Here is a 26,158-nt window from a genome sequence, read left to right as displayed (position 1 = left end):
TGAACCCTTGTTTCTTCTAACTTTCAGCCCTTTATTTACTATAGGCTTTTACAATGCTCTCAGGCTCTCTAGGGCTCGAGATGTCTTAATATATCCCCTCTAGCTTATAACTAGTTGATGCCATAATCAGAAAAACATGAGCACAGGGGCCCTGTTTCTAACAAACACAGTAACCAAATTCTGGTCATTTCGTCACGCTGTCAGGTGGCTCGCACGTGCTGTGATGTTCCACAATCATTTCTGTTAATTTGGCCGCATCATGCTGCTGTTTTTCCCCTTTCAGCCATGGATTCCATTATTTTAGTTCAACTATCTAACTGTCACAAGCACTGATAGAGCCAACAAATTTCCTCCCAGGGTGACTGATGGGAAGTGGGGTACGGGGGCATATGGGTTGTTGGATGGGATGGATCGATGGTTAGGATGGTGGTCAAGCACCGGAGGGTGAACTATGGTGATGGTGAATGAGGGCCATTGGATCGAGAGAAATGGATGGAGGAGATCGAACGCAGGAGGCCTGAAGTCATGGTAGGAGCGGAACAAGTTCGAGCTATCAGATCTCAGATGAACAGATCAGATGACTATCGAGCGAAGGAGGTGCTTCAAAGATAATGCCCAAGAGAGGTTTCATTTGAGCAGAAATGGTTTCTATCGGGCAGTCATCGGGTGGTAAGTAGTAAAGGTCGGAGTCCGCCCGATGCCATTCATCGCACACCACGTAGTAGCAGAGGAGAGAGAGGAAACTGCCTATATCGGGCGAGTATCCCTCTCACTTATTGCTTGCACGATATGCACGATAGCCATTAGATCTAGTAGGGGTGATCTAACAGTGAAGATTGATTGAGCAGGTCTCGTCAGTTGGGTGAAGTGCGGGCCATCGAATCGGTGAGAAGATCAATGATGGGGGGACACGAAGGTATGGGATAACCTCAAGAAACGTGCAAAGGGCGCGTATGAGCGAAAAGGTGAGGTTTTCGGCATAAAAATGGGTTAATTTACGTAGGGCCAAGGCGAAAGTGGGTTTTGTTAGCATGTGAGGGTTGGGTTAGGATATGAGCAAACAAGAATGGGAGTGGAAGAGTGAGGAAAGTGGGGTGATTGACCATGTGGGGACCTTTCCATGACAGCAAAATGGACAATTTCCTTCCTTTAGCCTTCAAAATAGCAGCACTGCACCTCAAGGCTAACATGCCTAATGGTTTTAAGAGCATGCTTTCCTCTTAACAAGTCACAGGTTCAAAACCAGAGGGGGCTAGAGTATGTAAGCCTTCATAGACTTACCAATCAAATCATTGCACGGAGGTGGGTCCCTTGTCCCACAAACAAGGGGGTCTCATACACCAATTTGGTGTTTGGCTTGACCATGACCTTAAAAATGGATAATAATAATAATAATAATATTTAATCAATATAACATTAGAATAATATTATTCCCCAATGGGGGTGTGTTTCAAGGAGAAGGGTGCCCTGGCGGGCTGGACCCGTCACCTCGCAGAGGTGAGATCATTAAATGGAAGGGGTGGTGCGGCCACCCCGTGCATGTAGATGCATGCGACTGTACAACCTCTCATCAAGCATGATGGGTATTGTTCGATGGAGGAGACGGGGGTGGCAGGACCACCTATGAAGCATCCCTACAAGGAAAAAGCTTGATGCCCTCAGAAATGAGGTATCTCCTTCTTTTTAGGCATCCTTTGGGTTAGCAAGAGGTGATTGGTTAAGCTTAATATGGAAATATAGCTACTTGGTATCCTTGGGAGCGATTCTGGAGGGAAAGGATGTCAAAGTGAAGTTGTATGTTAGTTGCATTAAGAAAAATTGGCTATTGGTTCTCTGCAGCTCTGTGTTAAGGAGGTTTATTGGGAATTTGAACCATATACATGTGACAACTCATTGTGGCTCAATTTCTTTCATTGTTATTGGTAAGTAAAGACTCTCGTCAGTCACCTTCTCTCTTTAGATGGAGGCCACTACATCTCGGAAAAATATAAAGCCTTCTTGTATTTATAATTTCATTGCAGGTATTTTATTTGGCTACAAGTAATTGATTCTAGTGTTTACTTCTAGTATTGGCAATGGGTGTTGGTTTCTTGCATGGGCTTGGGCATTGTTTTGTCTTGTAGTTGTAGAATTGTGACTCTATACTTGTATTATGGTAGTTTTTCTTCCATTCTTGTCAGGCCTTGCATGTACGGTTGTAGTTCCAATTTTTTGTTGCTATATTTTCCCTCTCTGGAGTTGGGTAGAACTTCCTTTGGGTTTAGTCCTCCTGGCCTAGCTATCTTTTGTAATTTTCCATTACCTCTGCACTCAATTCTCTTCTCTTGGCCATCTCTCTGCTGAAGATAGAAGGTGATACTAGTTTGACTGTATGTAGTGTCAATGTATGAGAAGCAAGCGTGGGAGGGATTTTTCGGCCCTCGTGGTTGAAATCGAGCCCAACAGTAGGCCTAGGAGGCTATTGATACCTTCTCTTTGGTCATCCCATTGGAAACCCGTAATGAAATTCAACACTTAGAAACCCTAATAGATAGAGATAGGCAGGCCTTCTCAAATTCATAGATAATGAATGAAATTAGACAGTGTGTTCCTAACCCCAGTCATACCAGGGGAAGGAAAAAAGAAGTATTTCAAGCCTTATTCCTATACTAGAAAATCAAAACCTTGTTGGACAGGGTCCTTAATGAGAACTAGGTTGAAATAATGTATTTGCAAAACTGGAGGATTTGAAATGTGTTCAGAGAAACAAACGGGTTTTTATTAAGAGAATGGATGCTCGCCTAGCTCATATTGAGCGTTATATTCGGTGAATTACTATTATGTTAGCTCCTCCAAGATCTAGTGCAAAGGATATATCACCTGTTACTTCTTTTGATTCCTAGTTGTTGAAATGTTGTTGCCATTTTTTTATCTTTTTATTATGCAGTAGATACTTTAATTATGTTATAGTTGTTAATATTCTTGGATTTTTAGAAAATTTATTCTATAGGTAGGTGATAAAAAATATTTAGTTTCTTGTTGGGGAGATTGAGATGACTTGTCAAAAAGCATACTTAAGATGGTTGGATGATTGGTGTACTGGGAAACATGATTTTGTGAGGCAATACATGATTAGCTTACCAAAAAAATATATTAGAATAATATTATATATAATTGTTGTATTATTATAATATAGTTTTTTTAAACAAAAATGAGAATATTTTCTATTAAAATCTGCACTTAGATGCACCAATTACTTGAGAAGTAGCTACAACAATTCATCTAGTAGCAAGTACTCAAGAGAGGAGCTTTCTGGAATTATAAAAAAACTATATTATAAGTTGATTGTTATTAAAGAGATACATGCATAAAATTTGCAAAACTAATAGAGAAGAAAAACACATTTATAGAGGGAATACATCAGAGAATTGATGGGGGATCATCTTCAGGAAGCTGGTTGAGATCAGGTAGTAGTCTTCCCACATGCCAATTGGAAGCACTATTGTTGGTAGTTTGATTATTATTGGGTGGTGCACCTTTAAACCTTTTATCTATCGTTGGAGAGAGTTAATTTCATCCTATTATCAAGCTAATTTTCCTTTCAAGGCTTGTATTTATTCAAGGAGGTTGATGGACGTTGTCATTTGCTAATGCAATTTCCAATTAATTTCCTTTGTTTCGAGTTGTAGAGATTCAATTTGCTGGGAATAATTGCTACAATCCAAGTTACCCATAGTTTAAGGAGTTTTATCTCTTTTTCCCACATGCTCAAATTAATGGCAGGGAAGACCTCTTTTCCTTCTTGCATGATACACATGAGGCACTAGAGAATAGTAGGAGGGCTATGGGAAAAAGGGGCTAGGGAAAAAATTTCCTGGAGGAGGACAAAAGTGACCTTGTAGTGGACAACACGGTCCAAAAAAATAGGAAACAACCACAATTCACTAAAGGAGACAAATCCCACCCAAATAAAACCATATATAGAGACACCCAAGCCTGAGAAGCAGTGAGACATAATAAATTCACTAACGAAAGGGTGAAGATAATAGGGACACCAAATTACAAAGCTAACTCCAAAAATAAAAGAGGCTCCACCGAATTCAAAGACGTAAAGGACAATCCATAAGAGGAGAGTTTTAGATAAACAGATAAAGCAAACTAGATTCGAGGAGATCGAGCATAAAAAGATAAATTGAGAGATGAAAATGCCAACAAAGATTAATTGGCATGGGCACACCAAAATGAACTTGAAACCCAAACGAGTCCAAAGGATTTCACTCAAAAATTGATGAAGCAGTAGACAAAAAAGTTATGCCCACTACCACAGAGAAGTTGGAGATGTTTACCATGCTCAGGAAAATTTACTTAGAGCACCTCCAAAGGCAACAAAACTCGAAATGGCGAGGAATTAGTAGGTAGAGAGAAAGAGATTGATCTACGATCGTAAATTCAACATGCCTAGAGTTAATCCCACATGTGTTTCTACTCCATACTTGATTAACCTTCATAATTATTGTAGCTATTGTAACTTTAAATAGTAGGAGTTTGAGGTCTGAGAAGATATCAAAATGTTGTTGTTTCCTTTTACTCAAGGCATGTGAATACATTGAGATTAAATGAGTTGCGTGAAGCACTATGTCAATGGGAGCCATGATACCTTATTGCATGCTCCCCTATTTTTTACCCATTTTCATAAAGTTTAGAATGAGACTAAGGGAAAACGATTTGGCCTTATAACCTTAGAAATTAAGGCATGTACTTAGAGGAGGGGTTCATGGGATACTTTTCCATCCATGACTACCATTTACTTCTATTTGTCCAACTTTAAGGAGACAAGCTAGGTTGGCTTGTTTGTCAGTTTCTGAATTTTGGTGCCTGAGGATGTGGAAGAAGGATTTAAGAGGGAAGAATTCAAGTGATCTAGAGATTCTTTGGAGTAGGAGTTTGAGATGGTTTTCTTTAGGCTAAGTGCCTTTGTACAAATGATGAATTGTTAGAAGAGGGTCCCCCAAGATTGTTATTTTTCATACATTCATTTTTTTACTAAGATTAGACCTAGCAGAAGGGCATACATCTTTGTTTGATTATTGTTCCTTTGTCCTGGTCCTAGAAATAAATTACAACTAATTTTCCATTAGGGTTGTGTATAGCGCCTCCCCCTCCTGTTATCCATGTATTATATTATAATACAGTTAATACTAATTATTTAACTATAAAATATAATATATATAATTATTAATAATATGTGTGTGTGTGTGCTTCTTGAATAGTTACATTATAATCAATATATAAAATTATATAGTTATAAATAATATAATATTATTTGTCTATAATATTATTATTGTTAATATATAAATATTTTAACATTGGTTAATTAAGATTATATATTAAAGATATGCATATTAATAGTTAATATATAGGTACTAATATATTATGATTTATTATAAATATATATTATCAATTTACGTTGATTAGGTCTAATTAAAGTATTGTTGTGATAGATCAAATGATTTTATGTTCTTTTGGATTTAAAAATTGGTTAAACAACAAAAATCAATAGAAATTGAACTCTATTTTCTTTAAAAATTAGCAGTCGCACAAGAACACTTCAAATTTATATATATAATCTAAAAGAATTAATCAATTCAGAATTTAAAATTAAAATTTTAATTAATACGAAGTTAACAATAAATCGATTATTATTATTATTATTATTATATATGAGATTATTACAACTTATTCAAAGTTGCATGATTCACAACAAAACAATAACCCTTATAGCTCCCCATCCACTAAATTACGACTTATCAAACTTGAATATCTTATATATGTGTGTGTGTGTGAGAGAGAGAGAGAGAGAGAGGTTCAAGTTTGATAAATTGTAATTTAGTGGATGGGGAGCTCTAAGGGTCATGGTTTTGTTGTGAATCATGTAGCTTTGAATCTCCAAGGTAGCCTACATGCTACTTCTATGACCTATATCATCTTCACATCCTAGTCATGGATGGGTTTTCATTTTATGTATGGAAGAGGCAATTCAAATATGGTCCCTACCACCATCCACAACTTCCCCAACCTTTGTGATCTCACCTATGTCACCTTTTCTAACATCCCCTCTCACTCTAGTACGAATGCCAACAACACCACCTTCTAACACAATTGGTTCCCTTTTGTTCATGCCATCCACTAAATTATGGCTTATCAAACTTGAATCTCTTATATATATATATATAAGAGATTCAAGTTTGATAAGCCGTAATTTAGTGGATGGGGAGCTCTAAGTGTTATGGTTTTGTTGTGAATCATGTAGCTTTGAATCTCCAAGGTAGCCTACGCGCTACTTCAATGACCTATCTCATATTCACATCCTAGTCATGGATGGGTTTTCATTTTAAGTATGGAAGAGGCAATTCAAATATGGTCCCTACCACTATCCACAACTTCCCCAACCTCTGTGATCTCACCCATGCCACCTTTTCTAACATCCCCTTGCACTCTAGTATGAATTCTGACAACACCACCTTCTGACACAATTGGTTCCCTTTCATTCATGCCTTTGACAGATGGGATTCCTCCTTTGTTTCTTCCCTTTGAGAAGGTGGTACTTTCCTAATTACCATAGGGCCATAACTCGTCAAGCCATGAAATTATTCAAGTGCCCTCAGATCTACAATGTTTCCAATTTCTATGTCAAACCACCTACTTATTTCTAACTCGCATCTCTCCCATAACAGTTTTCTTAACAGTTCCTTAGCCATCAGAATTTTGACTAGATGCAGGTTATCTCCTACTATGTTGTATATCCACTAATTAGCAATCAAGAACCCTATTAAAAATTGACAAAAATTGTATCGAAAGAAAGGTAGAAGAACCTAGCCTTATACCAGGAAAAGATATTCAACTAAATGGCATTTCAAGGATGGAATAATTGGTTGTAGTGGGGAGGTTTTCTAATTGTAGAATGAAAATGGAATTTAGGCATTCGTGGAATGGCTCTCACTTCAAAACCTTGCTCGATTACTTGTCCAGATGTTTGATTTTAGCTAAAGGCTATATGGGGTGGATTCTGGAGACTCAAAAGAATGTGCAGAACCTACTATAGCAACACTAGCAATGGGGCTCCTAGGCATTGCTTTTGAAAATATGGATAGTGGACTCAAGATGTCTGCTTAGAGAAGCTAATAGTTGTTTCAATTTGGGTATGTTTACCTAGTCTCCCCCTTATCTTTCGGTCAGAAGAGGTCTTTAGGGAAATTGGACAAGTCCTTCATTTTTTCTATTAGGAAAATCTCTCTTATCTATAAACTAGATATATGGTAAGAATACTAGTGGGTTTAAACCTCAACTCCAACTTACCATATATTATTTCTATTGAGGCTAGGAAAATATCTTACAGGTAGGCCCTTGACTACGAGGGTATTATGTTAAAATGTGCAAGGTGTCACACATATGGGAACCTGAGTAACCTAATTAATGATTGTATGATGGGGAAGCAAAATAAGAAATGGGTAAAAATGATTCAACTAGTCACTGCAATGGAGGATGCTCCGGCACACAAGATTGTAAAGAATATGCCATCAGCTATAGAACTTTATCAGCTAGCTCCTCCAACTATTTTTGAATAAAAGAAACCTCCCATCATAATCAAAGAAGAAAAACCCTCCAAAGGTATGTCGTGCATCCCTCTTCTTATGTTTCCTTTACATTTTTTATCTCTCTACAATTGTTTCTCCTCACTTTCCCATGGACACCTCCTTGACACAAATTTTCTTACACCCTTTTGGAACTTTCTTTCTAAGCTTTTCCCATTGCTCTATGGGGGGTTTTCTCCCCTTCAATTAGCTCCTTATATTATCTATCTTCCATGAATTCCCTCCAAGACACTCATTTTCTTTATCTTCCTCCTCCTCCACTCCCCCACTCCCCTTAAAATTTATGCTCAAAACCTCCTCCATTTGAACCCTTAGACCCTGTATTTCTTGGGGAAGGTGGAGGGTTAGGCCACTATAAGGAGGAATTGTACCAAGCACATATTAGAGTTAGAAAATCATCCCTTTTTAATATGGAAAAAAAAGCATATATATAAGTTCATTAGGGGAAGTAAATGTTTATTATTGGGTTTCTTAGAATGGTTGATCTCTCTAATCCTTCTAAATGAGAATTCGTTCCCTCAATTGTAGGGGACTGGTTAGCACCATGAAGCAATTAGACATAAATATATTATTATATCTTTAATCCCCTCATATTATTCTCCTTAAGGAAACCATGCTTAAATGGGAAGAGGTAGTGCTCCTTGTGAAGCCCCTCTTTTCAAATGCGACCTTCCATTACACAAATGCAATTGGGAAATCAGGAGGTCTAGTTATTTGGATGATTTGGCCCTCTCATGATCCTTTACTTATTTTGTCTTCTTAGTTCTTGCAATCGTCCTTCAGCTCTAGGATTTGTATCTCTCTTTTATATGTTTGAACATACATGGACCTTATTCATATTGCAAATCATCCTGGTCGCATCTACTTTTTCATTCTTGTTTCTCCATGGGATTTTTCTTATTGGGGGGATATTTAAATTTTACATTGGGAGAATCAAAAATATGGGGGCTTCATCCCTCCCCAACCCCTTAATTAAATTATTTATAGAAAATTTGGACTCATTGGCTTTGATTGATCTATTACTCAAAAAATTGATGCCTACCTGGTCAAATAACCACTTTGGAGAAGCAAAAATTGCAAAAAGGTTAGATTGTTTTCTAATATTTGATCATTTTTTGGACCAAAACATGAGATTCAAGAAATGGGTCTCCACAATTGAGGACACTGATCATTCCTCTATCCTTTTGGACTTGGATTTGTCACCTGCAAAACTATGGGGGGCTTTCAAAATTAACCCACACTAGCTCGAAAACTCAACTCTTTTAGATGAAATTAAAGAGGTATGGAACCATATAACCCTAGATATGGAGAATAAATTCCTTTACAATTTCAAATAAATATTTAAAAAGAAAAGGAAATTATTTCTTTGTGGGCTAGGTGGAAAAGAGATAAGAACAATCAATCTTTGATGGAGGTTGAGAAACAATTACAAGACCTTCTATAAAATACTAATCCCTCTTTTATAATTGATCAAATCAAGGGCCACATCAAGATTCTTGAAGGAAAGAGGAGGAATTTAATCTTAGACAAATAGAAAGAATGGAGATTAAAGATAAAGAAACTCTAGCTATAGGCTAGAGAAGACAATACAAAATATTCTCTTCTAATAGCAAATCATAGAAAGGAATAAAACGAGATATGGGAAAATGAAATTTCAGATGGATACAAAGTCCACTCCTTCAAGCAAATTACAGTGGAGGGATGCAAACATTTGAAGGGAAACTTTAGAGAGGAGCCAAGAGCCGCTATTAACAAAATTTTCAGGATTCCAAATCTATTTCCTAGGTTCATCGATGAATAAGGAAATCAAGCCCTAATAGTTTAAGTCATGAAGGAGGAATTGGGAAAGGTATTACATAGTTTACAAAAAAAAGGCCAAGCCTTGAAGGACTTCTAATTAAATCATACCTCTAATTATGTGACTTCATTGGAGAGGACTTGCTTGGATTTATTGATTTCCAGAGACAAAATGGAAAATTATTGGCCCCCTTCAACTTAACCTTTCTTGCCCTCATCCCAAAATCTAACAATCGAACGTCCTTTGATCATATTTGTTTGATCTCTCTCTGCAATAGCATATAAACATCATATCAAGAATTATTGCAAGTTGATTAATAATATATATGTTTTACCATATCTCTTTGGAACAATTTGATTTCATTGAAGGAACAAATATACATGAAGCTATAGGGCCTTTCCCAATAAGGCCTTCATTCCATCCACATGAAAAAGAAAAAATCCATCATCTACAAATGATTTATTAAAATCCTTTCACCGAGTAAATTGGTTATTCATTAGGATTCTTCTCCTTTGCCTCAAGTTCATGTTTGGTAATTTTAATGATATAAATTACTTACACGAATTGTCAACCAAGCCTAGTAAACTGATGAAATGTGTGTGCATTGTATGTGTTAGGAGTCTTTGTCACTCATTCAATTCCGAAGTTAATTTGAGTTATTGAAATGCACAAGATTTTCTATAGCTATGCAACTTTTACAAAATGAAATCAATTCTGCTTTACTTGCTTGAATAATGATCACACTTGCTTTAAAATAAAATCACTCTTGCTCTTAAAATCACACTTGTACTTGAATCAAATCACTCTCTGCAATAAAATCATACTTACAAATGAATTTGTTCTAACTTAAAGAAGGATTAGTTTTGTAATTGAAAATCACTACAATGTAAATCTTATACTTCTACTGCTATGTTAGATTATACTCTATCCATGTGCATCTGAAATCTCTCTTCACCTGAACAATAAAATGATTAGCAAACAATCTCAAACTTGTATCTAAGAATCAAAACTCAATTACTCAAATGAATTGACAAAAATCTACAGGAAATATAAACTGAAATACTAACTATTAATGAACGAAGACCTTACTATCTCGAGGGGGCCCTCCTACGAGAAGCAGGTAGCACTATCAAGATTTCACAAGTTAATTATCCATGCATTGAGATTGCACAATAGAATGGAATCGAAACAGAGTTTTTATATATCAAAACAAAGTGCTTTACAAATAAAATTTTAGTCCCTTTTAGCTATGCCGAGAAGCATATTTATAAAACCCTTACGCAATAAAAATTTTCAAAGTTTTACGCCTATGCTAATTTACATTGGCTATAATTAACTTAAGAGATAAGATATCATAATCTTTCTCATGATTTTCTATCAACGCAGCAAATCATGAGGCGGAAAATCTACATCTCACTCACTTGATTCGCCTTCCACGATGGTTGACTTATCCTTTGACCAAATTGATAGACTACCTTCTTCAATGATCCAGCTTATGCAAATAGGAATAAATCATTGTCCCAACTAATTGTCAACTACCCATGTGCCATGTTTCTCGGTTGAGGCTCCGCAACCTATTGAACCTTGGACTTAGTTGCAAAATCGTTGTAATTGGATAGCTCAAGTAGATATTAAGTTAAATAATAAAGACAAATGACATTTATGAAATATAAGATGATTATGTACCTACTATGATTTCAACCTTGTAAATTGATACCCAAATTGTAGTTATGAAGGTCAAAAAGGAAGGATTGGAGTGAAAAAGGATTGTCAAAAAGAAGTAATTCTTGGGTTCAACATTCCCCCCCATGGAAGAAATTGCATGTCCTCATGAAAATTTTCAAAATTTGTGAGTCATTCTTGTTACTGAACCTCCTCATATATATGAGCAAGGAAATCCAAGTTACTCCTCCTTGATTTCTTAGTAGTGATTGTCATTCCCGGCTTCTTCATTAGAATTCTATGTTGCAGACCCATAATCTTCCTCTTAAGAAATTTGTTATGAGCTATCAATTTCTTTTTTTTCTTATACCAGAAACCAAGGTGTTGTAGGATGTTGTCATTATGAGTTCTGTGTATTTCATTCTATTCTTTTACTACTTCATTCTCCTGCTTTAGATGTCTATTCAGTGTTTCTAATTCATAAATTTCTTGTTTGAGGATTTCTTCAACTCGATGTTCTCCTAAGTTGTTAGAATGGACTGCTTCACTTTATCCTTGGTTTGAGGATGATGCATTGATTTTACATGTGGCTTTTCTTTCCAAAGACTCTATATAGTCATAAATTCCATGTTGCACAGAATCAATCTTTGGAGTTCTTCTAACTGGACTAGTAGTTGTGGGTGATGATGGCACTGTAGGTGATGGTATTGGTGATGATGGAATTCTAGGTTCCATTGCTTCTTTCTCTAAATCAAAAATAAAAATGGGGACTGTCGATGTTGTTCATGCAACTTTTTATTGATCCTTGCACTTCTTCTTATGAAAGATGATGGTTTGGATGAAAATTTAGTAATAAGGGCTACTTCTTAACCTTTCCTTGCTCTGTTTTCTCTTGCTTTGTTTTCTCTTTGGATGAAATTCCTTCCTTAGTTCTAGTTACCTTTCTCTTAAGATTTGTCTTTTTAAGATTTACTGACATATTTATGAGAGGAGTCTCATCTTTTGAATTTTTCTCTTGTTTTGGAGGTGAATTATGTTTTATGGGAAGCTTCCTTCTACTTCTCTTTGTAAAACCACTGGGCTCTTCTATTTCTACTTCCTTGAAATGATTTCTAACTAAGAAATCATACCAATTGTATCATATGTTTCGAATATGTGCTTTAATCAAGATTTTTACTAGACCATGATGATATAGAGCACTATCAATATATTGAATTTTTCTTTGAATGCTACTAGCCATTTTTCTTAAGCTTTGAAGTAGAAAATATGCTAGGTTAATTTCGTTTCCATCTATAAGATTCATCATTAATCTTGCATGATAAAAGAACATATTACAAAATATTCGTTCACAAGTTATAAACTTTTGAATAATTAGCAGCAGGTTTCTCCACTTATTCTTTAAATTCATGGCTAGTATTCCCTCTTTAAACTCAGAAACATTCATACCTAGATTCTTGAGAAAAACCCTCCATTCCCTTTCTTCAATTCTTCTATTCTTAAACTAATTTTCTCCAATTCTTGGCAATCATGTTGCTTCTGCTATGAATGATTATGTCAACACCAGCTTCACATCCCCAATTTCTACTTCAATGTCATCATATGACCTAGCAAAAGATTTTGTTACCTCCTTCTCATGGCCATTGAATTTCTCCACAAATTCTAGCCACCAACCTTTCTGCAACATTTGTTTGACTTGTGGATATCCCTCCAAAAACCTAATTACATTCGGCTCTGACCTTACAATGACCCCCATGGAAGAGGAATTCTAACCCACAATCACTCTTTTGACAGGTTTAAGGAATGGGAAGGAATTTGAGTATGAAACGAGTTAGGAAAACAGACTTTAGGTGAGAGCGGTCTCAATGTTAAAACAGGGTTGAGTGAAATGGAAGTGTTTGACATGCAGAGGAATAAATAATGGAGAGGCGAGCATTATTTTTGAATTATATCATGGTTAAACCCCAACTTGGTTCACAATAAATTAACATTTTCATTAAACCAAAGTTGTGTGAAAACAATTAAGGGTAATCATTATTCAATATGGCAGTAGAAATGGTTACTCGTAATTTTATTTCATAATTCAAATGTTTTACCTTTATTATATAACTCAATATTTACATACCTTTGCTCCTTTATCTTACTTCTTTTGATTTTTCTTTTGTAGGTTGTCTAGTTGCTTCAGCTGCAATCTTCATTGGATTTTTATTTTATCATCATTTCCATTTGCTTTGGTCACAATATGCCAATTCGATTGCAGAATTATGTTAGAGATATAGATTGTTGAAAATTTTGTAGTTGCATTATTTCAGAGGATAAAAGGAAGAATAAAAATAAAATGGGATTATAATATGGAAAATAAAATACAAGCTGCCAAAAACTCTTGGTTTTCAACTTGGATTTTCTGTAAAAACATGCTAACAATGTTGGTTTTCATGTTTATATTTTTTTTTCTTTTCTTAAGAAAGTAAAAGACTAAGTTGGAGGGGAAGAAGATTATTCCTTGACCAAATTCAAATCAATATTGTCTTGCATATTTCTTATGAATTCCTCCCTTGTTAATAGTTTATGATATATTTGTAATCTATGACCATTTACAAAGAAGGTCACCTCCTCTTAATCAATAGTTCTAATTCTGACTGCTCCATTATCAAAGACAGTTTCAATCTCATAAGGACCAAGCCAATGAGTTTGAAATTTTCCTTGAAAATCTTTAAATTTTGAATAAAAAAAATGCCCAATCGCAAGGCTGAAATTTTCTTTCTTTGATAAACTTATCATGCCACCTAGATCTTTGTTGTTGGACTATATTGGTTCTTTGAATAGCATCTCGTCACATCTCATCAAGTTCATTGAATTTCTCCATTCTTTGTCTTTGATTTTCTAATAAATCAAGGCCCAATTTGGTTGTTGTTTTAAAAGTATTTATCTAGAACTCAATAGGAAAAAGGACTTGTTTTCCATAAACAAGTTCATAAGGAGTATGTCCAGTTGTATTTCTCCATGTGGTATGATATACCCACAAAGCTTCTGGAAACTTTTCGGCCCAATCCCTTCTATGAAAATGCACAGTTTTGGTGATAATTGCTTTGACTACTTTGTTGGTATATTCAACTTGTCTGTTGGCTTGTGGATGATATGGAGTTGACCTTCTATGTTTGATTTTGTATTCCTCCATTATCTTCTATACCAGCTTGGATGTAAATTGAGTGCCTTGATCTGTCACAATTTCCCTTGGAACACCAAAACGAGTGAAAATATCCTCAAAAAGAAATGAAACTACAACATTTTCAGTAGCAGAAGAAAGTGCTTTAGCTTCTACCCATTTTGTGACATAATTTGTACAAAAAAGAATATACCTTTTTTGTCTTGATGGCGGATTGATTGGACCAACAAAATCTAGAACCCATTTTTCAAAAGGTTTGATAAGTACGTGAGGCTATAAAGGCATTTCATCTGAAGGAATAGGTTTTCCCATTCTCTGAAAACTATCACATCTCTTAACATATTCCTTAGCATCCTTAAAAAGAGAAGGATTTTATAAGAAGCCCTTTTATTAGCGAAATGTCCTCCACATGGTTCATCATGACAAGCCTTCAATATTTTTGGTACTTCATATTCTCTAACACATCTTAGAATTATTAGGTTAGGTCATGTCTTGTACAATTCTTCATTTATCCATGAATAGGTTGCACTAATTTGAATAACCTTATTTTTCTCTCGAGGAGACAAGTATGATTGTAACTTCCCTGTAGCCAAATAATTAGCAATATCTGCAAACCAAGGAGATTTAATAGATATTGCAAAAAGATACTCATCAGGAAAATTATCCTCTACATGAACATCATTATTATCATTTCGGATTCTAGATAGAAAGTCAACAATTGTGTTTAGTTTTCCAGGTCTATCCAAAATACTAATATTTAATTCTTGTAAATAACAATAGTCATATTGTAATTTTACCATTAGTAATTGGTTTATTCATTAGATATCTAATTTCATAATGATCTGTGTGTATGAAGGTTTCATAACCAGTGATGTAATGTCTGAATTTATTGATGGCATGTACAATGGCTAAAAACTCCTTTTCTGTTACAGTGTAATTTAACTCCGTAGGAGTCAAATTTTTATTGGTGTAGTAAATGGCATAAGGAGTTAAATCATTTTTTTCTAATACGTCTCCTAAAGTTGTATCTGAGGCATCAGTTTAAATGTGGAAAGGTAGTTTCCAATTTAGTCCTCTTAAAATGAGTGCTTCAGAGATCTTTTCTTTCAGTGTTTCAAAAGATTTTTGGCAATCAGAATTCCAGATGAGTTCACAATATTTTGTGAGCAATTTGAAAAGTGGAGAGGCTATTTTTGTAAAGTTTTCTATGAATCTTCAATAATAACCAATAAAACCAAGAAAACTTCTAACATCTCTTTGACAGGTTGGAACTGATAATTTAGAAATAACTTCCACTTTAGATGTATCCACTCTAATTCCATTTCATGAAATATAGTGTCCTAAAACAATTCCCTCAGTAAACATCATAAAACATTTTTCATGAATTAATGAGATATTTGCTTCTTTACATCTAATCATAACTTTTTCCAAAATTTTAAGAGCTTATTCAAAAGAATTTCCATAGACAATAAAATCATCCATCTAAACTTCTACACAAGCATGAATTAGATCAGAGAAAATGCCTAAAACTACCTTTTTGAATGTTGCGGGTGCAATACATAACCCAAAAGGAAGCATTCGATAAGCTTAGGTTCCCCATGGATAGGTAAAAGTGGTTTTATCTTGATCTTCTGGAGCTACATGGATGTGGTTATATCCACTAAAATCATCCAAGAATGAAAAATATTTTTTTCCTACGAATGTATCTAAAACTTGATCTATAAAAGGAAGTGGAAAAGGATCTTTTAAAGTAGCTTTATCCAATTTCCTATAATCAATGCATATTGTCCATTTTACATTCTTTTTTAGAACAATTACCAATGGTGAAACCCACTGGTTATTTGATATTGGATAAATGAAATTCACATTTAACAATTTTTGTAATTCCTCTTTAACAATTTCCCTTAAACTTGGGTTCATTCTTCTTTGGGGTTGCCAGATTGGTTTGGCATTTTCTTCAATATAGATAAGGTGTATATAAGTGTTATGATCAATTCCTTTCATATCAATGTATTCCCATGCATAAGTAGAGGAATTTTCTTGTAAAATCTTTATCAATTCTTCCTTTTGAGATTCTTCCAAATTATCATTAATATTTAAAGTTTTCCCTAGAAAAAATTCTATTAAAGAATTGCCAAATATTTCCATAGAATGTAAAGACATTTGACGAGACGATAGATATTCAATATTAAATTGTCCTTGAAAACTTGACTAAGTTCGCAATATGAAGAATATTCATTACTTTCCATTAGATTTAAAATCTGATCTTCTTCATCTATTTGTGAAGTAGCAAATATTTGTCATATATCAATATCATCATCTATCCATTCTTCACTTTCTACCTCTATTGTTGTTTTTGTAGGAGGATATAATGTGAATTTCTTTGTTGAACTTCCATCAAAGATAAACATATCACCAGATCTACAACTTATAAAAGCATCAGTTGTAGCTAACCATGGTCTTCCTAGAATCAATGGGTGTCCTCCTAAATTATTCTTGGGTGTCAAGATCATAAATTCAACAAGATATTCCCAAGAATCTAAGGATACAAATATATCTTCTAACACAACATCAAGTTTGATAACAGATCTATCTGCTAATTGCAATAATGTAGGTGTCTATTGAAGATTAGGAAGTTTCATTTGATTCATAGTTTGTTTATTCATTATGTTTATGGTTGCTCCTAAATCAATGTGTTTGGAATCTTAATACCATTTATGTGTGTTTTCACAATGGGACTTCCTAGATCAAGGTATTTCTGAATTATTGTTTTTCCCATCATGATATCTACAATTTTTCCAACTAACTGAATTATTTCTACTTATTTTATTTCTCTTCCAGGATTTTTGATAATTAACTCCCTGATTGTCTTTGCAAACATTGGTATTTCTTTGATAGCTTGTAACAAAGGAAATTTTTATGCATTCTTGAGTTCATCTATCATATCATAATCAAGCAACACAAATTGTTTTTCTACCCCTTTATCATTTTTCAATCCTTCAAGAAAAGGTGGTGTTTGAACAGAAACTAAAGGTTGTTTTATGATGGGAGTTGAGTTTATTGGAACATCATCAAGATGTGTAGGGGTGGATTTTTTTTAGAATTTTCCTCTTGATGAGGAGATTTCTCTTCCTCAAAGAGGTTTTCTTTTTCAGAATCTTGAATAACACTAGATGGTGACTTCTTTTCCAATACTCTACCAGATCTAAGTTGAACATTGTTTAGATCTAATGGAGTTATCATGTAAGTTTGGAAATTCTATCCTTCCATATTGTAAACAAGTTGTGAACTTTTATTATTATTTGGATTTGGAAGTGGCTGGGCAGGTAGTTGATTTGGTCTTTATGGAAATGGTAATGAAAGTTGTGGATTTGAATTTTGAGGTTGAGATGGTTGAACAAGTTGAGGAAAATATTGTGGTGGAAAAACAAGATAAGGTTGTTGAAATTGAGGATATTGAGGATACTTGCCATAAGGATTTTTCCATCCTTGTGCCCAAGTTTGAGGCCAAGGTTGCCAAGGCATGGGTGCAGTCCAATTACTTTGTGATGGTTGTGCATATGCTTGAGTGTTGAAACCCTGAGTCATATTTGATTGTGGATTTTTCCATGGTCTCTTAGCAATAAAATATAGGGTTCTATTTGATTTGGTATTACTTCCTCTTGATAGATAGTTTTTTTTTTTTTTAACAGAATCGGTTACTTTTGTATTATAAAAACTCAGAAGCATAGTTCTAGTACATAGATATTGAAAGTTTGGGCGAAGAGGATCAAAACCGGGTGTGCAGACCCATTTTCCTCATTGCTACCTCTATGATAACTGAAAGTGAAAAGGAAACGGCTATATTGCCGAACAAAAGCACCACCTAACCAACAGAATTTACAGTCCATAGTTTCTAGGGAAGTTTCTGGGTGACCGAATCATCGGGGAGGGGATCTTTCCTGGCGCTGGCTTTAGTTGAGGCTTCAGCTTGATAGCTCTGGGAAAGGGCTCTGATCTGCTCAATGGCTTCCTCCAGATGGCTGCACCTTCCTTTCAGATTTTCTATTTCTTCTTTTTGCTTCTCCAACTTCTTCCTCTTCGATCTGCTATCAGCTTCATAATCGTCTTTTAGATCGTTAAAGTGCTTGACAAATCTGTTAATCATGATTGTATGTGTTTTGCACATAGTGCACTCCTTGTTGAAGATCCTGTCTATTGGATTGATTGCTGGCTCCTGAGCATTCGGCTGGTCTTGTTGATTCGCCATGTTGCTGGACAGGATGAGAGAGTCTGTAATATGAGAAAACAAGTGGAAATCGAGGAGGAGGGAGATATCGGGAAGGGAGGCGATATTACAGAGCAGGTGGATCAGATATGTGAGGACTGTAGAGCGCTGGGGATTGAGGTGGATGGGCAGCAATGGAATACGGGGAGCTCTGCAGTGGTCAAGAAACAAAATGTCAGCAATAATTAAAACAACAGAACATATACCAGCAGTTACCAAGAGCAAGGAGCGGAGCTCTGGATCCCAATGAGAGCTGGGAGCTTCAGAATGATGCCATCGCTTGGTGAGAGCGCATAGAAGATGCCTTGCGGAGCCGCGAACTGTGGAGTCCCTGAGGTCCAAACTGCAATATATAGAAGGAGAGAAGCTCCTCAGAAGCTTAATCCAGTGCTGAGAGGATCTGATCTTGGGAGGATTGAGATCCTCTGAAATGATTCTGCTACTGTCAAGGAGCGTGCGAAGGGGATGGGCTCGATCACGCAGCCAGAGAATGACTGCGCTGGACAGAAGGTAATTCATGGTGAGATAAAGCATAATGATGTGTACCGAGTCATGGGGGTGGTTTTGTCTTCTTTGGTACCATTTTGTGCAGTCGAGGAGATTTGGGGAAGGGAAGGGAGATTTGGGGAAGAGCCTGATACGATGGAAATTGTGCCTGAGGTGACTGATGTTCTGGAATGAGGGGATGGGGAAGGATTGCTTAGGGTATATCTTTTTCATAAACTGCATCATTCTCTCTGACCTGTCCTATCTGTCTGCTTGTAGCTTTGTTAGCTTGTTCATCCGCCTCCGTGTTGTTTCCTCTTAGCACATGCTTGAAGGTGACTCCGCTTAATGTCCTAATGTTTTCCATTATCCTGCTTTTGATGCTGTTCAAGGCCATTTGCTTGAAATCTTTCCCTAAGGTCATGGCCGCTATGATAATAGCAGAATCTCCCATAATGAGAAGGTTTTGGAGGCCGAGCTTTCTAGCGATAGAGGTTCCCAGGAGGAGGCTATAGGCCTCTGCCTTATTATTGGACATAGAGCCTAATCCCCATTCATATGTCACTATGGTTTTTCCTTGAGGATCTCTGATGATTCCACCAGCTCCAGCTTGGCCCGGATTATTTTTTGATGCCCCATCAAATTGGAGGGCGGGTCTCCTTTGTTTTTGAATCCAATTTCTGACTTCTTCCTTGGTCCCTCTCAACTTCCAATCCAAGTTTCCTTTTCCTGTGTTTACATTTTTTTTAGTTCTTGTTTCATAATTGAATTTGCTCACCCACTCTTTTACTCTTGCATCTGTCGATTCCGAGTCTATCTGGGTTATTCCATTTGCTTCAATGGTCTCTGAAATGAGTGCGATCGCTTTAGCCAAGGTGCTAGTGATGCTTGGTTTCTTGTTGTTGAATATGCACTTGTTCCTGGCGATCCATATCTGCCAGCATAGATTTGGGGGTATACTGTTCCACGACCTTGTAGCTAGGGTCTTACCTTTTTTGTTTTGGGGGAAACTTTTTTCCCAATTTTTCTGAAGGAGAGTAATCTGGTTGGGAAGATCACCTGTGATTAGAGGACTGGTGATGAGTTTCCAACAAGATCTTGCGAAAGGGCACTCTATAAAAAGATGGTTGCTACTTTCCTCCGCTGCCCTGCACATGCAGCAGATTGAGGGGCCATGAATGCCCTTCTTCCTGAGATTTTCCGCAGTGAGAATTTTACCATGGAGAAGGGTCCAATTGAAAAGTTTTACCTTTGGCAAGCATTCAGTTCTCCAAGCTGCTTTGTGTAGAGGCCAGTTGTTTATTGCTGAGGCATTTTGTAGTGTTTTATAGCCCTCTTTGACCGTGTAGCTGCCACCATTGGGGTCCCATACAAATTTGTCGTCTGTCATTCTGTGCATGGGAGCTGAGCCTATGAGTGAAGTCTTAAGATCAGCCCAGAGGTTCTTGAGATCATTAGGGAAAGTGATAGACCTCCAACCTTTCCAACAATTGTGTTCCCAAAGAGAGATGTCATAAAGAGTCTTGAGATTTGCCTCTGACATCCACCGTTGCAGGGGCCTGAATTTAGGAAGCGCTTCCCTAGCCTCCGATCCCATTATTCTGTCCTCCCAGATGCTGATATCTCTGCCATTGCCCGGAACTCTTGAGATACAGGATTTGAATTGGGGGAGAGTTTTTTTGATAAGCTTCCAAATGGGTGTACATTGCCTGTCGATGATGGTTTCTGAGAGGATATTGCTGTTGACCCCGTTCAGGTATTTCTTCTTGATGACTTCTGTCCACCAGGCTCCTCTCTCATTGAGAATTCTCCAGGTCAATTTGTAGCCCATAGCCATGTTTGCTAATCTTGGTATTCTAATTCCGAGCCCTCCTTTCTCTAAGGGAAGAATGACCTTGTCCCACTTTACCAAGCTGAACTTTTTTGTGTCTTGCTTTCCTCCCTGCCACAAAAAGCTTCTAATTATCAGCTCCATGTGCTTGTGTATGCTCGTCGGGGCGAGAGTAATGGCAAATTGATAGATTGGAAGAGCTGAAAGGATGGCCTTGATGAGAATTGTTCTGCCCGCCAAGTTAAGCCAATACACTCCCCAGCTCTGTAGCTTCCCTCTCAATTTCTCGATTAGCTTGGCCCAAATCTCAGTTTTGATTGATTCCTTGGCTAAGGGTAGCCCCAATTACATAAAATGAGTCCAGTTCCTTTGAGCATGGATTTCCATGATTATAGAGATTCTCTGGATTATATGTCTGGGGACATTCCATGTGTAGATCATGCATTTATTGTTGTTTAGCCTACCTCCAGAGGCTTGAAGGAATAAATCCAATGTTTTCTTGAACATCCGGGCCATAAGGCTTGAGGCACCTCTAATTAACAGTGTGTCATCGGCGAAAAGGGAGTGATTAATCCCCTTGGTTCCTCGAACTATATCTACCCCTGTTATTTCCTTTAACTTGCGCAGATTCTCCAGGTGCAAGCTTAGAGTTTCAGCCATGATGATGTAGAGGAAGGGGGATAGTGGGCATCCTTGCCTCAAGCCTCTTGAACTTTTGAAAGCTTTGCTGGGCCTGCCATTAATGAGAGGAGCTGTCCAATTGTAGGAAATACATTCCATGACCCTGCTGATGAAGAACTCAGAGATGCCAAATTTCTTTAGAACTGCCTGGAGGAATGAATGGTTAACCCGGTCAAAGGTGTTTGCCATATCGAGCTTGATGATCATGCCCCTTTCCTTTCTAGATATGCTGCTGTGAATTGCCTCCTGAATAAGAATGACATTATCCGTTATTTGTCTCCTAGGGACGAAGCCTCCTTGGTTCTCGGAGATGAGGGAAGGGAGAAGTTTTTTTAGCCTGTTTGCTAAGATCTTAGTGATGATTTTATAGGAGACATTACACAGGGATATAGGGCGGAATCGATCAAATGTTTGGGGATTAGGGTCTTTAGGAATAAGGGCTAGATGGGAGGATTTTATGCTGCTGCCCATTTTGCATTTTCTGAAGAAGTTTTTTGCCATTCTGATGTACTCCTTCTTGATAATATCCCAGTGGGTCCTGTAAAAGGCAACTGTGAAACCATCAGGGCCCGGAGCCTTGTCCGAGGCCATGCTGTGAATTGACCATTCTATCTCCTCCGTCGTGATCTCCCTGTCCAAATCATCATTTTGGGCTTTTGAGATCTTATTCTCCATTATGTTGAGGAAATCCGGATTTTCCATGTAGTGAGGATCTGCTGTTAGGAGAGCTTGGAAATGTCGGGTCGCTGCTTCCCTAATTTCCGCTTGTTCTCTTAGATCTCTTCCCTCCACTATTATTCTTTCAATGTTGTTCCCTGCTCGCCTTAGTTTGAGGCTGTTGTGGAAAAAAGAGGTATTTTTGTCTCCTGATTTGAGCCAAAGGCATCGTGACTTTTGCCTTTGCTCTTCCTCCTCCCTTCTGTTATGTTTGTATAGCTCCTTATACAGTTCGTTTTCTTTAACTTGATCCTCTTCTGTGTCTTGGCTTCTTTCCTTTTCTTGGTTCCACTTTGCTAGTTTTGTTTGGAGATCGATTTTTTTTTTGCCTTCCTCTTTTGCATGATTTCTTGCCCATTGCTTGATGGCGATCCGGAGGAGCTTGAGCTTGGTTTCCCAGATGTAATGGGGGGAGCCTGAGATTTCTATTGCCCAGTGTTCTTTTATCAAGGTTCTGAAATCATCACTGCTGTCCCAGGCTCTGTTATACTTAAAAGGGAGCGGTCCCATATTCTTCCCTTTGTCCAGTTTCAAAGCCACTGGTTTATGGTCTGATATATAGCCTTGAATAATTGAGCTTTGAATACTTGGGAAATTGGCCACTATTCTCTCTTGTGCCAAAATACGGTCCAGCCTCTCTTTTATGTTATTCTTGCCTGTTCTCTTATTTGACCATGTGAAACGCCCATTTTGCGGTGGTATGTCCACCAGATTGTGGACTTGAATGATTTCTTCTAGTGCATCTCTTGAGGAGTCTGCAAAGAAGTTCCCTCCCATCTTCTCTTCAGCATTCCTTATTAAATTCAAATCGCCTCCCAGGAAGATGTTCCTTCCTTGAGCAGTCATTAGATCTGAGGTGATTGACTCCCAGCAAGAGGCTTTTTCTCTGAAGTAGGGGGGTGCGTATACATTATATATTGTGTACTCTTCTGTTGTGGCTATATTTTGCATATCTGATCTTATCCACCATCTGTTCTGCCTGTGATCTTTAAGTTTCCATTTATTTTTGTCCCAAATTGTCCCTATGCCTCCTGAGGCACCAGCTGCGCTTGATGCTATTCCTTCATAAATTCTGCTTCTTTTCATGCCATTTTGAAATTCCTGTTTAGTGATTTTGGTCTCCTGGAGTAGGAGAATGTCTGGATGTTCTGATTTGAGGAGGTCTCGGACTGCATTTGCTTTTAGGGAGGAGCCCATCCCCCTACAATTCCAGGAGACCAAAATCATCATTTACTTTGTTTATTGTAGGCCCCGCTTTTCTCTTTCATCTTCTCTCCGCTTCCTTTGGTCTTATCTAGGTATGTGTCCATTGGTTGTTGGGTCCCTGTGGCCATTTCTTTTGCAGCGTTCTCATCCCTTATCTCTTTGTTAGATTTCCTTCCAACTTTTCTGGGAGGGTCAGTGGAGGTGTTATTTTCCTTTGACTTGTTCCTAGTTAGAATTCTTTCGACAGTTGGGGGAGGGGAGGTCGGGGGAGGAGAGGTAGGGGTTACCTTGGGACCTCTCGGGGAAGGGGGAGGGGATGGGGGTTCTTCTGCAGACAGAGTTTCGAAAGGGTTGGAGGAAGAAGGGAAGGAAGGGCCGGATCCAGAGGGTTGGGAGGGGGGGGTGGGGGTTTCAAAGGGGGCCTTTTGGAATGTTCCTTGAGGGGGGTTTGATTTTTTCTTCTTGAATATTTCCCATGCTTCTTCCTGAGCTTCAACATTGATATCGGAAACATTTGATTTAGATTTACTACATCTATTGGCAAAATGCCCATATTCGTGACATACCTTGCACTTGAAAGGCAGCTGCTCGTAGTCCACTTGCTGTATGTGCGTCCACTGGTCGACTTTAAGTTTGATTGCTTCCGGCAGCCCTTTTCCCAGATCAACTTCTACACATATCCGTGCACAGGCATGCATGTTCTCCTTTGGTTCCGATCTGTCAATATATTTCCCCACGGCGTTCCCTATGGCTTTCACTGATTCATCTCCCCAGCAGTGAAGCGGCAGATGGGGAAGGCGAACCCAAACAGGAACAGCGTTGGGAACATCCATCTTAGGATCAAAATCAGGGGTCCATCTGTTAAGGTAAAGGCCTCTGGTATCCATAAAGTAGGGGCCGTTTCTGAAGATGAGATTTCGGTCTTCCATTGATTCGAAGAGGAAGGTGAAAAACCCTCTCCCACAGAACCTTATTGCTATCTTTCCTTGGACCATCGAGTTCCAGTTCCTCTCAACCCAGCATTGGACAGTGTGAGGAGAAGGCCATAATCCCGTAAACTGACCTACCAGGCCACGTTCTGCCAAGGCAACAACAGCTCTCCTCGGGAGGGCAGGAGGGAGCGAGACTTCCGGGATTTCATCAAGTTTTTTTATGAACCTTGAGGCTGTAGGACAAATTTTTCCCGAAATATTCTCTGGGATGAGCGAAGCAAAGGACTTTTCCAGATCTTCCTGCTCCTGAGAGGGAGGATCCATTGCAGGCATGGATACTGCACAGACGGCGCTCCGGCAGAAGCCCCGAGGAAAGGGGAGGGCAGGAGGCCCAGAGAAAAGAAAGGGCAGGAGGCCCCGGGCGTGAAGGGAGTCAGAAGAGGGAGGGCGCAGCCTAGCAGCTGCGCTGCCAGGCGCAGGCACGCAGAGGGGTCAGTTCAGAGAAGCAGCAGGGCGCGGGATCGCCAGAGCCCATCCGTCGTTTCCCAACCTGTTTGGTTCTTGATAGATAGTTTTAAGACTTGGTATTGAAGGACATTCCTTTGTATCATGATTTTCTGCACATATAACACAGGTTTCTACACTTTTTAAGTCAAGAGGGCATTCTCTTAAGGCATGATTCTTTCTACATTTTGGACAAAAGATAGATAATGCAACATTTTCATCCTTTTGCTTTTTTTTTACTTTAAGGGTATCTATTTTCTCGCTAAGACTCCCCAAAATATATGTTTTAAAGTTGTCAAGAAAATTTCCTATTTCAGCCCTACTTACTATCCTAGCTGCAGATTTATTAATCCTAGACATAACATGATCTCTTGGATTTTTCCCAATTCTTTCTTTACCTCTTGAAATGTGTATGCATAATTCACAAATATCTCCAAATGATAATTGAGAAATATCTCCTTTACCCATCAGATTGAGAAGGCCAATCCACTCATCTATAATAGATTTTAGTAAGAGAGTTTTCAAAGTTTCTTCATCTAGATTATGCATCTTAGCCCTTTCAACATTATAAGCAAATATTTCAATGAAATCTTCAAGATTTTCATCTTCTTGTTGCATCATTTTAAAGACTTCATCTTTAATATTATGGGGTATAAAGTAATCCTTGTATTTCTCTAAGAATGTAGTTTTAATTTGTTCCCATGTTCTTATAGAATGTACTCCTAAGCCCATAAACCATTTTAATGTTACATCCTTAAGAGTGGTTGGAAACAATTTCAACTTTTGAGTATCAAGAAGGTAGTCATAGGATCTATGCAAGACTTCAAATTCAAAGAGAAATGTTCAAGATCCTCATTCCTTAATCCATGAAAATTAGGAATGATGGAAGGTGAGATATTTTTCATTGTAGTTGTGGTATCTTCATCGAGGATGCGAAATCCAAATGGTTCTAGATCTCCTCTACCTCATCCTCTTCCTCTACCTCCACCTCTTCCACCTCCTCTATTTCCTCCTCTTCCACCTCCAATCCTAGGTTGTTCACCATTCACATTATGTACTTCTCCTTCCCCTTCTCCTACCATTGTAGATTCCTTAGAACTAATGTAAGGTTCCAAAATTGGATTTTCTAATTCCTCTTCTAGCTCTTCTGGTTCTTCTATCAATGGAATATTAAAATAGGTTTCTTCTTCTTCCTCTTCACTAGGGATTTCTAGTTCTTGTCCTAAAAGTTGTTCTCCAGTTGAAGATAGAAAAATTACTCCTTTTGTTGGGGATGTAGG

The 26,158-nt window shown here is 37.7% G+C and overlaps 1 protein-coding gene across 1 annotated transcript; it reads right to left on the bottom strand.

Annotated features, from left to right (window-relative positions):
- Positions 1-19,221: 19,221 nt before the first annotated feature.
- Positions 19,222-24,707, bottom strand: LOC149223304 (uncharacterized). Its single transcript, XM_089387862.1, has 3 exons — positions 24,094-24,707; positions 21,303-23,437; positions 19,222-21,167 (listed from the first exon to the last, which is right to left on the bottom strand). The coding sequence occupies exons 1-3, from the start codon at positions 24,705-24,707 to the stop codon at positions 19,222-19,224; spliced, it is 4,695 nt and encodes a 1,564-aa protein (XP_089243988.1).
- Positions 24,708-26,158: the final 1,451 nt, after the last annotated feature.

This window comes from Pinus tabuliformis, chromosome Q (assembly GCF_031772625.1).
Source record: "Pinus tabuliformis cultivar Carrire ecotype Pingquan chromosome Q, CPIR1, whole genome shotgun sequence".
Taxonomy (NCBI): domain Eukaryota; kingdom Viridiplantae; phylum Streptophyta; class Pinopsida; order Pinales; family Pinaceae; genus Pinus; species Pinus tabuliformis.
This window is presented reverse-complemented; position numbering and strand designations above follow the sequence as displayed.

Coding starts and splice junctions, on each gene's coding strand:
- LOC149223304 (XM_089387862.1), bottom strand. CDS start 24,707: ATGCCTGCAATGGATCCTCCCTCTCAGGAGCAGGAAGATCTGGAAAAG. Junction 23,438..24,093: donor GAAGTTGATCTGGGAAAAGG/GCTGCCGGAAGC, acceptor CTGGAATTGTAG/GGGGATGGGCTCCTCCCTAA. Junction 21,168..21,302: donor ATTCCTTCAAGCCTCTGGAG/GTAGGCTAAACA, acceptor GGCTACCCTTAG/CCAAGGAATCAATCAAAACT.